At 40.2% G+C, this 14029-nt stretch overlaps 1 protein-coding gene across 1 annotated transcript in view; it reads right to left on the bottom strand.

Moving 5' to 3' along the window:
- Positions 1-385: 385 nt before the first annotated feature.
- The window catches only part of LOC147678039 (uncharacterized), a 360244-nt gene continuing 346600 nt past the window's right edge, over positions 386-14029 (bottom strand). Inside the window, exons 10-13 of the mRNA XM_086945608.1 lie at positions 13697-13864; positions 10348-10451; positions 3480-3556; positions 386-864 (exon numbers count right to left, since the gene is read on the bottom strand). Of these exons, the coding sequence (XP_086801734.1) occupies positions 817-864; positions 3480-3556; positions 10348-10451; positions 13697-13864 (397 nt within the window). The 3' untranslated portion in view covers positions 386-816. The remainder of the gene's footprint in view (positions 865-3479; positions 3557-10347; positions 10452-13696; positions 13865-14029) is intronic.

Below are 14029 nucleotides of genomic sequence, written 5' to 3'. Positions count from 1 at the left end.
ATTTGAATACTTTTGAGTGTTTCTCTCTAATTGTGGGTGCTTTTTCGTGTTCAGAGTGAGTGACAGTCAGTTCAGTTCGGTTCACACAGCTTTATTCAATCTTTTATAAAACAGACCATTAAAGCATAAAACATCATACAAATGTCATCACAAATATATCGTCGTATATACAAGATTTAACAGTCATTGTTATCAATACCAGTGAATGTTTCATCCTCTTGCCATCTGTGTCTCTAATTTTCTTGCTGACCCAGTACCTGCCCGCTAAAGGTTTACATTTGAGCAGTTTTCAGACCACTGTTCTTCTAACTTGATTATCCTACATAACTTAGGTATCCATGAATAAATTACACGTATGGGTTAAAAGAACAATTTGATACTGATATGATACCAAATTAATGATTTTATTTTTATTTTCAGCCTCAGAAGTTACACATAAACAAAGCTTCAGTCTGTGATGTCAACATTTATCCATACAATCAGCTCACTGTGCAGAAGAAAGTGACTGCCACACAACCCTAGTTTGCTGTATGTAAAATAGAAAAGGACGTTCTAGCGCCATGGATAGAGGGAGGATGTGGAGGAGTGTATGAACGACCCTATTAGAGCATGACCATCTCAGACATCATTGTCTTGAAAAGGGAAGTCCTTAAACTGGTCCATTGGATCAACCTTCAGAAGTCTCTCAGGAGCTAGTTCCATCTCTGCAGGAGGATCAGCTTGTTGCCAAACCCTGGCATCATTACTTTGGTTCCTCATATTCTCTAACGTTTCGTTCCTGTGCAACTCCAATCGAACCAAAAAATCATAAGATTCTTAGATATCGGAGAGATTAGCAGAAACCTCAGGCCTCTGGATTGTTATCTGTCAAAACATAAAAGCACAACACTTTATTTCCAAAGAAATGGGTTATTTCAGAATATATGAAAATGTATGGTATAGACTGTGCAAAAAATAAGAGTGATGTGTAGGGACACAATGGTTTCTCATAACTATTGCCTCTGCTTGTCTCCTGTGACAGGTAAAGTTTAATTTATCAAGCACTTAAAGGATCACCAGGTCTGTATGCTATAGATGTGTAGGGGATGTCGTGTACTCCTTTTGGTTGACAATGGACCAGTCCCATCAAAGTAGTATGTAAGCTACACATTTGGCAATTCCCCACTTCTGCTGACTCAAAACCCATCAATGTCTACATCATTCACAAACAGAGGTGCATCATGTGTGCGTGAATTACACATATTCTGGATAAAATACACACTCATACCTTCCGACACTATGAATGTGATTTATATAGCACCACCCTAGCTACAAAGTATTTGAGTGCTCTACAAGATAGCTCACACTGAAGGCACGGGAGAGGTTTGCAATTGGTGCAAAAAGAGGATGGCATATTGTATGGTAAAGAATAGTGTACTGGAGAAAGACTAAAATACTGAGGAAGAAAAAGAGGAGGAATGGTGATTATGATTTATTTAGAGACAGGGAATGGAATTGTCGCATAGGTATGTTGTAAATAAAACAGCGATAATGTTAAGCATTCGCTGAAGACATGCTATTGTGTCTTTATTGTAGTTTTCCCGCTCACACTTGAATGTACGGCCGGATTCCATCTTGTTTTCCGGCATCCATCTTATAGGCTACATTCTGCCATGTGCTCGCCATGAGGCAGGTCCTACCTCACTGACCGTCACCCCTGGAGTTTGCCCAGCAACAGGCTATAAATAGTTCCAGCTTATCTAGCGCATGCCCAGTACTTATAACATCTGTTCCTGCTTAGAGGGGATTGGAATGTGTATTCGAGGGGCTTCATGAACCGTTAACTCCACCCATGTATCGATCATGTTTGAGAAATGTCCATATAAGGCTGTAAATCATGCTTCCCAAGTTGTAACCGCCCACCTATGAGCCCCTTCTTTGTGTATAAAAGGGGACCGCGTGTCCGAGTTCTTTGTGCTACCTTGTACAATACTGTAGAGTGTTGTGTGGGCTGTAGTACCACCTTTAAAGGTTTATTAAACTTTGTTTTTGTATTTCCAGTTTCCGTGCCAATTTCTTATGTAGTCTGAGGACTTTGTGTACAGAAGGGCGAACCCTTTTCGCACCAGCAGGCCTTGCTGAGGCCTGTACTCATCAGGTAGGAATAGAAGGCATACAAATTGAGTAAGACTTGCTAAAGGGTGGGAGAGAGAAGATGTAAGATCAAAAGTGCTTCCTATGTAAATGCAGATGTTGTGCCCATAGGAGAGCTAATCGAGTATTTAAGGTGGTGTGATGTAAATAACCCTGATATGTACTCATACACAACTTTGTAATCATTAACTATCATGTTGTAATGTCATTATCATGCTTAAAAATGGTGGACCTCTAACTACAGTCGACTTGATCAAAGACAACATGTTAAGAAATAGGGGAAAGGGCAACAATAATCTTTGTTTCCTACAGATATATAAAAAAGGGAATTCATTAACTTCAGCCTAAAGAGAGCACACACTGTCTGAATCCCATTCCTGTAATGTAGAGGCCTGTGATTCCACCCCAGTGCCCTGTTCCTTCTGTTGTATGCAGGCTGTGTGCCTAGTCCAAAGAGTCTGCAATCTGAAGAAATCCTATGCCCACTTTCTTGTGTTGATTTGAAGGTTCAAGAGTTTAGTCACGTAAATCTACACACTGTAATAAGAGTCCCATGTCCGATTTACAGTGTTAATGACACAGACCTGTGAATGAGTCACTGAAACCCACATCCTGTAGGAATCTGATGCTAATTTCCTATGCTGATATGGGGGATTGTGAGGTGAGTCTAATGAGCCAAAACCTATAGATATCCTGTGTTCTGGTTTGTGTGTCGATGTGTAGAACTGTGAGTTAAGCTCCATGACTCTCCATCCCAAAGTTAATGCCTTTGTGCTTATGCCTGTACCATGTCATAGACCAGTGCAAGTGTGCAAAAAAGTGTGTGGGACATTTTGTAACTGCTTATTAAATAGTCAGTTATTGAGAGGTTCATGCTCCACTGAAGGCAACTATTTGGAGGTGGTACAGAGGATCTGGGAAACTCCATGGAACATGATATTGCAAGGCGATACAGTCTCAAGCAGCCGCCACCCACAAAGCCACTGCCAAGACACTGACTGCGCTTCAGGAGCCACACATTCAATGTACCTGCAGGCACATCCTGTAACAGCTAACTGACCGCTGCTCGGTCTTTCCTGTAGGTCTTTGCTGCATGTGGGTTTCTTGCCCTTTAGAAAGCAACTAGTGCCTGGTCCACCTAATGAGTGAACACATGCATGTAAAATAAGAATTGTGGACTAGGAAGGTAATCCAGATCTATGCTTCCTAGCAGGTTTCTCTTACCTAAAGGCTAGTGCTCCTATTAGACTACATGTAGGGGTGGGTGTGTCCTTGATTTTTTCATGTTAATACATAAAATAAAACATAACATTTGATTAACTTGATCTCCAAAACACTGCAAATACCTGTAAAGTTGTGTCCACCTTATCTAAAGAAGGCCGGAATTTCTCTTTGGTGGAAGAATAGCTGCTGCCCACTTGATCTGTTAATGATAGAGAACAAAATAAGTAATCAATCACCTGTTGGAAGCAGCAGATCATGGTACTTTTTATTCAGATCATTATTAGTGCAATGGAATTACCTTGGCACCCAAATAGAAAAAAAAGAATCATGCACTGACTGATAGGATTAGCCTTATTGAATGAGTAAATACCATATCTGTTGGATTGTAAATGCTTGCTAAGGGGCTTGTTTGAAACTGAAGAGGAAATGAAAAATCCTCAAATTTGCTAGGGCATTTTATACATCTGAAGGGGAGTCCACCAGTGGAATTTTGCCGGCCATATGCAGAGTATTCGGGAGGGCATTCCACACATAAACTCCTCTATAAAATTAAAGCTTTCTCCACAAATTGGACATTTCAATTCAATTTAAAAAAAAGGCCCACATTGCAAGTGCCCCACAATTCAGGTCACATTTCAGCACTTAAACGGACGGTGCTCCTAGAAATCTTGGATGCTATCTAGGATGCCCTTGACAGGGGCAGCAAAGCCGTACTAATGCTCTTGGATTTATCTGCCGTCTTTGATACCATCCCTCATGACCGACTCCTGTTGAGGATCCAGGAGTCCGGTTTCGGGGGGACGGTACTCGAGTGGTTTCCCTCTTTCATATTGGACTGCCAACAAACAGTCTGGGCTCCGCCTTTTTTGGCTTCCATTTCCCCCTTAAAGGTGGGAGTCCCACAGGGCTATATTTTTAGCTCTACATTGTTTAACATTTACACGTCTCCCATAGCGAATTTGGCTGAGAACCACGGATCAAAAATAGAGTTGTATGCTGACGATACGTAGCTGCTCTTTACCTGCGACGAGGACGCAGATTTCAGAGGGTAAGTGATCAACTCCTGTCTATCTGAGGTGTTTGCCTGGCTCCAGCTACATCAACTGAAATACCATTCCGAAAAATCTGAAATTAAATTCTTTGGTCTGCCCCCTAACAATATGTAGTGCAACTGGTGGCCTAAGGAAATGCCTTCCCCTTCAACCTCAGTTAGGTCAGTTAAAAACTTGGGGTTGAAAATGGAGGACACTCTAAACATGAAATCACAGATTCAAGCAGTAGCCGGACAATGCTTCGGCCTCCTGAAAATGCTAAAGCTGTTTTTGCCCTTCCTCCTGGTCCCCCACAGGAAAACTGTGGTCCATGCCCTGATCGGATCCAGGTTGGACTTTGTTAACATCCTGTACCCCGGACTACCGGAATACCTACTCACCCATCTACAGGTGGTCCAAAATGCTGCAGCCAGGGCGATACTCTTACACAGCCCGATGACTCGGATGTCTTCCCACCTGAAATCTCTTCATTGTCTCCCGATCCGTAAGATAATTCAATTCAAAGCCCTTGTCCTGGCCTTTAAGGCCCTACATGACACTGGAGCCCCTTATCTTAGGAAAAGAGCCCAGTTCTACCATCCCCTGCGCACTCTGCGCTCTTCGACATTGTTGCTAGCACGCATTTCAGTGTTCCTCCGCTTTCGAATAGGAGGCCGAACTTTTCAGGTGCAAGCTGCCAAACTCTGGAACAGTATGCCGCTAACTCTAAGACAGATGCAAATTTTCTATCTTTCAGGAAGTCCCTAAAAACTTGATTGTTCCAGCAATAGCCTTTGCGTTGTCTTACTTTACCTAGCTCTGTTACACCCACATAGCGCCGGGACACTCCTCCGAGTAGCTGCTCGCTCTATAAATACCCTGGTAACATAACATAACAATCTAGCAGTTTGTACTTTAATCAGTACTGTTACTATTGGACACACCGTTCCTTTTTGTTTTTTTGCATCAAGTAAACACTGGCACAATTCCTAGTGTCAAACCACATACATTTAGGCTGTACACTATGAACAAATGAAAAACATGTTGCAGTGTTAGGGCTTTTCAAAGTTGATGAAATCAGTATGGGGGAGCAATAACGCATTCAGGGCCTCATTTTGAGACGTTCCATGGCGTCGGAGCGTGCTCCATATTTACAAGGCAGCACAGAGCCAGTTTTTGGCTTAATGCTGCCTTGTAAATATCGTTATTGAAAACTGGGCATACAAGGGGCTTTTTCAGCAACATCCATGGCTTTTTGACACTGCCCAAAATGTACAAAAAATCATGAATTTGAGGCTGTGCCAAAAACGTAAGCCTCCCCTGAGGAGGCGTAAGGGAGTCAGAAACATCTTTATTTCTCCTTATTTTTCCATTTTCTATGTGTGCTTCCCTGTACCCATGAATATAATGCCTCTGTCCTGAATGATTCGTGTGTCTCAATCACAAATGTTACAGTCCCACCTAATGCTGAAACTCCAAACTCTGCTAGATTTAAAGTAAGTGCATTTTTGAAATTTTCTGAAATGTCTAAGCACCTTCCTGCTCCACATCTCACGCTGCAATTGCATGTAATGCTGGTGCAGCGTTCTCTTTGACAAACATTGTTGAAAGGGTTTCAAGGAAAATGAGAAGGTTTTATGCACAATATAAATTGGTCTTGTACTGTTGTTATTGTCCTGGCTCTTGCTTCTGCTGTCTTTGAGCGCAGAGATACTCCTTCGGGAGTTTATTCAAGCGCTTTACAAACCCGCAAATAAATAAATAAAATAGGGAACTATAGTCCTTCAAGCTTGAATAACCCTAGAGTCAATACATAGGATATGCCTACTCAGCTGTAGCAGATTTTCCCTTCCAACACCAGACATCTCTATGTAAATGTGAATAGGGGTCTCTGAGAAAACACGACTGAACTTCTCAGATTTGACCGTTAAATAAGAACCAAACCAAAGTTGGCGACACCATGTTGTATAGTTCCTACAAATCTATATAGGATTTGCACGTTTAATACAACATAAACTAAGGGATTGGTGTCCAGACTTATTCCAGGCACCCCCAAAGAATATGTTAGTCTGTAGACCAGCTAGCTCACAGTGCCATTATGAGCACCTCTTACCATGGAGCGAATAGTTTCTGGCAACTATCGAACATGACAACCCTGACCCCTCAGGAATCCTGGAAACAGTACAGTACTTTTTGCTCAGTCACACGTGCTTACTTTGTCTCACGGAGATACACACAATAAAGGGTGGGGACGTTTTCAATACGTATTTATTTAACCAGCGTCATTCTAGTATATAATAAGTGTGCTGCAACAACTATTAGACATAAACAGCTCAAGATGGAAATGAGCACCAATAGGGTAAAGAAAAGGGAGAATTCTACCATAGTGCTAAAACAATGAATATATGTAGGCAAATATTTGCATAACAGTAATAATGCGTACTCCTACGATGCAACCCTAACTAGATGTTCCTAATTTTACCTAGCATGTATGTAGGTGTATAGCCAAAAATCCCCTTAGGATAGAGACAACTCCATTACCTGATATGGGAGAGCAAAGGACCCCATCTTGTTCTCGAGATGGACACCCCGCAAGAGATGTCTGATCACTGCATGCAGGTACCTCAGCGTCTTGCGTCAGTGTGTCAGCATGCAAGTCTTTTCTTCTCTGGTTTGCCCAGCGAAGATGTAGTGCTGATATACCCGAAAGGTATCCTCAGGGGTTCTACCTAGAAGTGTACTGTGGGCATGTCGGGCTAGGATAACAATAGAGATAACCCTTATACAGAGTTATTATGCAGAAGATGGCAATCCTGCTGTGATACTGAGAATCCTCATGCATAATACATGAGGCTAGTTTTCGGAAAAAAACAAAAGACAGTCAAGTAGCTCCTAAATAGGTAAAAGGTCAGCACCAACCCTCTTATGTAAAACAATGGTAGGACGGATGTGGGTAAAACGTCATATAACTACCTAGGCCTATAATGGGGTACGTTGGGATTCATAACTCAGGAAGGTTTCCATTCCTGCACAAGAATAATCACCCAGCAATGCAGGCACCCTTGCACCATGGTGCACAGATTCCTGCGTTGGTGCACAGCAGCCCATTGTGTGGCGGTACAGGGAAAAAGTACAGGAATGTGCTGTATCTGATAGATACAGAAATTCCTGCCCTTTTCTTTTGCCGTAGGGCAGCACAGCAGGAAGGCCTGTGCCGCTGCGCTACAGCAAAACCTCATAAATTAAGCCCTCAGTAAATTGTAAGCATGTCTAACAGTGGAGGTATTTTATTTTTGGTATATGCATTTATTGCAGAGTAGAATCCTAACATTTTCTGTCAGTATAAGCTATTTCTAATGTTAAAATGCTACATCAGGAGCATCCCTAATCCACCACCATTAGCACAATCACTTACATTCAACTTGCACGCAAACACAGATTTAGTCCTGTGGAGTTCTACTTGATGTGTAACACAGCTCTGACTCTCATAATTGCTACCTGAAGGTCACCTACTGTGAACTCTATGTAACTTTTGATTTTCCACTCTCACTCTTCCTGGAGACTCCCAGCCCAAGGGCCAGATTCACAAACTGCACTTTGTAGTGCATTTTGTAATATTACAGTACTACTACAAGACTTACTCACAAGTACTATTTACTATATACACAAATTACACTTTTGAGTAAGTTTAATTCTTTTTGTAAGTTACACTTTTGTAATATCTTGCATTTTTGTAGCAAGTTCCTATCTCCATTATTTTGTATGGGAGGGTGTTGCAGAACCCGTGGTTAGTCATGTGTAGTGATGGCCTGACTTCAAAAGTGTAAGTAACTACAAAAGTGCACTTTGTGAAGACCGAAAAGTAGTAAACATATTCAAACGTGTAAGTTACCTTTATAGATCAGGGTCAATATGTTTTGCAGACCATGGAACTGAAAGGCAGACGTTAAGAAAGGTGAAGAATTCTATGAGGTCTTGTTAAAACCCATACCAGTTTGCTTGACATGCCATATTACTTTCTGAAAAATTCTTTGAGTTATTGTAATGTAACATGCATTAGAACATTAGAATCTTGAGAGCTCCATTAAAGACAATCAAGTAGTTCTGGGCTTATAATGTCTGGTAGACACCTGGAGATCCAACATTCTAATGTTTGTTTTCATGTTTCTCCCATTTTATTTTACAACATTCATCCCTCAGTTCGTGAAATGTTCTAATACCTTATAAGCCCTCTCCCTTGGGCTATACCGGTTGGTAAAGGTCCCCTCTCTCTCGCCCTTGCCTGCAGGTCAGAACTATAACTCAGGTTCCGGGCTTTAAAAACCTGTTTAGCCCTTGACATTAGGCTATAAGGCTATCAAATTTGTCCCTATGGAGCAAAATATTTGCTATGGGCAGAGAGTCACTGCAGATGATCTCTATATGAGTGTGACTTGCCAACTGCCCTCTGTTGGTATTTGTAGTTAGACAACGACATTTAGATCCCATTGGATTGAAATCCCATCACATTTCCCTGATAGCTGTCTGAAAATAGGGGAAATGAATTTGTGAGAAACTGGGAAAAAGATACCATGTGTGTTTCAAAGAAATTAATGTTGTGCAATCAGAGTATGCTGAAGATCTCGGGAGGGTGACAGTAGGAGAAAGCATTTTAAAGAAGGACTAGCAAATTCCATGAAAAGTTTGAGACAAGAATAGTAGTTTCTTAATATATTGGAAGTTGGCTGCAGTGAATTATTGAATTGTTGCACACTCCAATTACTGCCTTGTTTTTTGCACAAACCTTCTGATTATATGTGTAATGCCTCAGAGATATTATTCATTTAGTCTGTGTGGTCTAGACTAGTCTAACGCTGCTGCAATATTGAAACAAAGTATTTGCAACAACATGTTAAATATTGAAACCTATTTTACATTTATGACAGTTAGTATTTCTCATTTGTTTCACTTGAAACTCAGTTAATTGATAGTGGTGATGTTACATTGCATTTTATAGTGATACAAAAATATAGCAAATTCAGATTGCATCCTATATTATTGCTTCAGTGATTAAATTGGTAACGTTACCAGCTTTAATCAGAAATATCCTTTCAAGACAAAAAGGAGATTAATTTATTAAAACAAAGGAAGAATTTATTGACAAACAGTTGCAGATATAAGATTCAGTACAATATTTTGTAATTTTTCGACTCATATATTTTTTTTCCCACAGGGATTGATTGCACATGTTTGGGTACATGGGTGTTCTGCAGTACCTAAATTTCATATTTGTAAATTATCAATTTTCAATGTTTCCTATATCAAGGAAGTTGTAATTGATATGTAATCATAAGTCTATTGTTGATGTTAGCTTCTATGGGTACCTTACTGAAGCTCTATATATTGATATCTCCATATATATGGTAATGTTGCATGGCTGTACTAAAATATATTTTTTAATAAAGTAAACCACAAATGAACAATTGAATGATAATTGCATTCATGTGCCCTGATTACAATTGGGGTGCAAAGTTCTGATATGTGTGGTATCCCTTCATACTAGACATATTGGAATTCTGAGGATCACATTAAACACAGCAACATACATAATTTGCGTGAGGAACATTTCAAAAGTTCAAATCTCCTGAAGCTTACCTATGGAAACTTTTTATTTCCTGTGTTTCGAGTAAAAAATCAGAACAGATAGTATTTACCACAACTGGTAAGTACTTACTATGTAATTTCAATACTTACTCGGTGCAGTAAGCGTTTCAACACTATTCAACCCACCCATGTTCTGGGATATAATTTGAAACATCTACTTTTTGTGTGTCTTTTGAAAATTTACTTAAGCAGGGATTCAATGGATGATAATTAGATTCATATTGTCTAAACCAATGGTTTATTGAATGTTCATCACCTAAGTATCATTAACTCTTTACCAGTTCAAATTATGTCCTAAGAGGTGATAGACAATTACCTTCCCAAATCAAAGCTCCAGTGTTTCTGATTGTGATTCCCTCATTAACATCCAAATCGTCTGGGTCTTCATACCATCGTTGTTCTTCAGTACTACGCCTCTCACTGTGGAATAAATAACAGCCACCTAATAATTAAGCGGATTGATAAATTAGAACTTGATTTAACATTTGGTAGATGGTACTCTGTCCGTCAGGATGGTGGAGGACATTAGCTCTCTCACTCTGACTGACTACGATCTGCAAAATTTAAAGGTGATCCCTGATCTAGGGTTCATCTTTGTACAATGAAAGAAGCCCCATTACAAAGGTTCCTTTCAATCTACCAAACAATTGGCAGACGGGACTTGTTGGTTTCGATGACCATTCATCAAATTTTTGCAAAGTTTATATTTTTCAAAAACAACTCCAAGAAAGTAAAAACTAATGACCCCCACACCCTTGGAGTTTTCTCGCCAGGTGTAGGAGTCTTTATTGCTTTTTCATGTCCCTGACCGCCAGGATTTTCCCAGCAGTGCTGAACAGAAAAAAACGAAAATATACCTTCCATCCTGCATAGTATGGGCAATGCAATCTTCATTCTCCAACAGCATCACGATGTAGCCAACGGGGATTGTAAACGGAAATCTTAAGATCCGCCAAACTCTAAATGCTGTACAACTTGAGGATTTTGCAGACAGGATAATCCATAGTGTTTGGGAAGGAGAAACCTGTCCTCCAAACTCTAAATCAGACCCTCAATTCTTAAACATGATTCACAAATCACTTCCTACCCACTCAGGTTGTAAAATTTTTCACCTTGGATTTATTGATGTATTATTACGTTTTCTCCTATACTTAAAGCCATATGCCATCATTTCCTTGGCAACGAGATGAACCAAATATTAGTTGCAAGCAGAATGTCCTCGGATATACATGTTATCAACTACTTCCAATGTTTTCCTTGTTGTTCCTCTCTCCACTCTGTAATTTATCAGCACTAGCAAGAAAGGTCTCACTGTCGATAGATACCAAGTCAGAAAGCAGAGGATTTCGGAAAAGGAAAGCCAAACACCTGGTCTTGTTAGAAAAAACACATAGAATGTCATGGTAGATAAAACATCCTGTGACAACCACAATCGCTAGAATAAAGGATGCTGAGAACTTTACCAGACCACATGAATCATGAATTTCAAATGCGGGCAGTGAGGTGTAGCATCTTCTTCCCTAGGTTAGAACTTTGGTACAAATGACACTGATATTGATACTCCCAAACACAGCAGTAAGCAGTCCTATAAGAGGCATGTTTACCATATGAAGTTTCCATTTCTTGCCTTTACACTAGTTTCTTAGAAACAAACAGGAAGCTGTTAATGATAAAGGATGGGCAGGCCAATAAGACAGCCATGTGGCTGGGGATTTTCTGGAAGATCTTTGTAAAAAGTGTTCGAAAACCGAAGGAACGATGTTATATTTATCGCCGCTTTAGCGGCAGAAAACTGCTGCTAAGGCGGCGATAATGGGCTTGATAATATGCCCTTGTAAATTCCCATAGAAGCACATGTTCCGGTGTTAACATGGGCTTCTATGGGAATTCTCTACGACATATTATCAAGCGCATTATTTCCGCTTTAGCAGCAATTTTCTGCCGCTAAAGGGGTGATAATTATAACGTTGTTCCTTGATAATATGCCCCGTACAACTATAATACCCTGAGAGATGTGTAAGAATGGTAAGACACAATTCAGAACTCCAAAACGAAAATAAACAGGGCTTTAGATGCAACACTAACATGGTGAGATAAACACGGCTCTTAATCAGAAAACCAAGATATTTATTGATACCCCTACAGAGAAGGGTTGACAAAGGGCCCAACAAGATGGAATCTCAAATACTGGGCAAACGTATGGTCAAAGGGGTTGTCTTCAGGAGGTTTATCTTAATCACAAAAGTGCCACCTCCAGTGTCAGAGGGATCATAAAACTAAAGGTTCTTCCAGCCCCTGAATGTTCAACAGGATACATGCCATCTACAAACAAGAAAAAACAAAAGCCCTGTTCATTTAGTAGACGAGAAAAAGCTGCAATATATGACTTGATCCATATAGGGGACAATGAGGAGCCCCCAGAAACTTCCCATATCATTATTTTGGGGGAACAAGGTGATAGGCCCTAGCAGGAGTGTCTGAGACCTTTTTCAGAGTGAATGTTTACAGAGGATCTATTTGTCTATGGTCATATATGCTGTTGATATATCTAGCAGTATCATGGTGCCAACAGACCTCAGATCTGAGACCCAGGTTAAAATCTGTCTGCAGAGCAAAGAAGGGAGAGGCAAGAAGTACATTCGTCACTAAAAATATCATGCAGATTGATAATCCTTCAACCAAATGTTAATTCAGGAAAAAATGCTTGTTTCAGGGCACCCATTTCAAATCAACATGATCAATTGCATTAAAAAGGCTGAGGGATCAATTGCTTAATTCTTTATAGAGCTTTGCATTTACAGCTGAGCCAGTCTCCAAATAATTTATTGTAATTACTGACTGGCGAAGGAGAGATAAGAATAAATGATACTCAGTGTAGCAAACTAACCACCTTGAATGACAGGCAACAATATATATGAAGGATCTTTGTCCTATCTATCCTTCCTGAGTCAAGAACAAACCTGCAAATGTCACTGAAACAGTGCAACCTCACAATTGAGGAATTCGATCTAACAATGCCAGAAACCATCAAATTATGGCTGCTGTTCTCATCTGGAGTACGCTAAAAATGCAGCTCAGGGCAATAATTCACTGTGTTAGTAAGCACGTTAAATGTTTTCTTGGATTCAGAGATGACATTATGTACAGCAGAAGTGCGAAACTATAGTAGCTTAGAACAGGTTTGCTAAGAGAGCCAGGTCCTGAGCTTTTATAGGAGGTAAGAAAAGCAGTTTCCTAGACAGATCCTTGAGTAATATTCTTTGAAAGGAGGAGAGACAATCTGTACCCTCAAGAATCAGAGGTCTACTGTTTTCATCAAATTCTGTATCCTTTGGAATACTTCTATATTTCGAGACAACCTTGTCCAATTTGTTTGAGTCCAAGATGAACAGAACATTAAACATCAATGGGGTGACCCTGTGTTCCTCAGAACCTGGTCATCATACAATGCATAAACAAATGGTACTGTCGAATGAAAAGTTCATGTTTCATATATACCAGGAAAATGGATTCCTTTGTGTGAGAAAACAACAAAATTAAGAACAAAGATGGTACTACTGAGGTAAAAACCACAGCAATACCTTCTTTGTTGTTGTTTTCTTGCATTCTTTACACTTATTCTTATCTCCTCTGACTGTGCATGATGTACAAGTTTATTACCTTACCTTCCTTGATGCCGCTTCTTGTTAGATTTCTGCAAAAGTACTGTGACTGTAATGATTATTATCACAAGGACAGCCAGTGCTGAAGCGAAGCCCCCGTAGACAGCACCCTTATTGACTCTTGATTCACATCTCTCTCCACTGTACCAATATATATGCTGGTCGTTGCAGCTGCAGAAAAGATGGGCTGTTAGTAAGGTCCATAGCCATGAACATCAAGTGCTTAAACATCCGCAAATATCTGCTGTCTCATTCAACAGCCCTGGCATTTTAAGGAATGCATCTTTTGGAATTAACCGTCATTCCTTCACCTCGAAAGTTGGGAAGGCGCCAAAT

The sequence above is a fragment of the Lissotriton vulgaris genome, chromosome 12 (assembly GCF_964263255.1).
Source record: "Lissotriton vulgaris chromosome 12, aLisVul1.2, whole genome shotgun sequence".
In the NCBI taxonomy this organism is placed as follows: Eukaryota; Metazoa; Chordata; class Amphibia; order Caudata; family Salamandridae; genus Lissotriton; species Lissotriton vulgaris.
The sequence above is the reverse complement of the archived record's forward strand: the minus strand, read 5'-3'. Positions and strand labels throughout refer to the sequence as shown.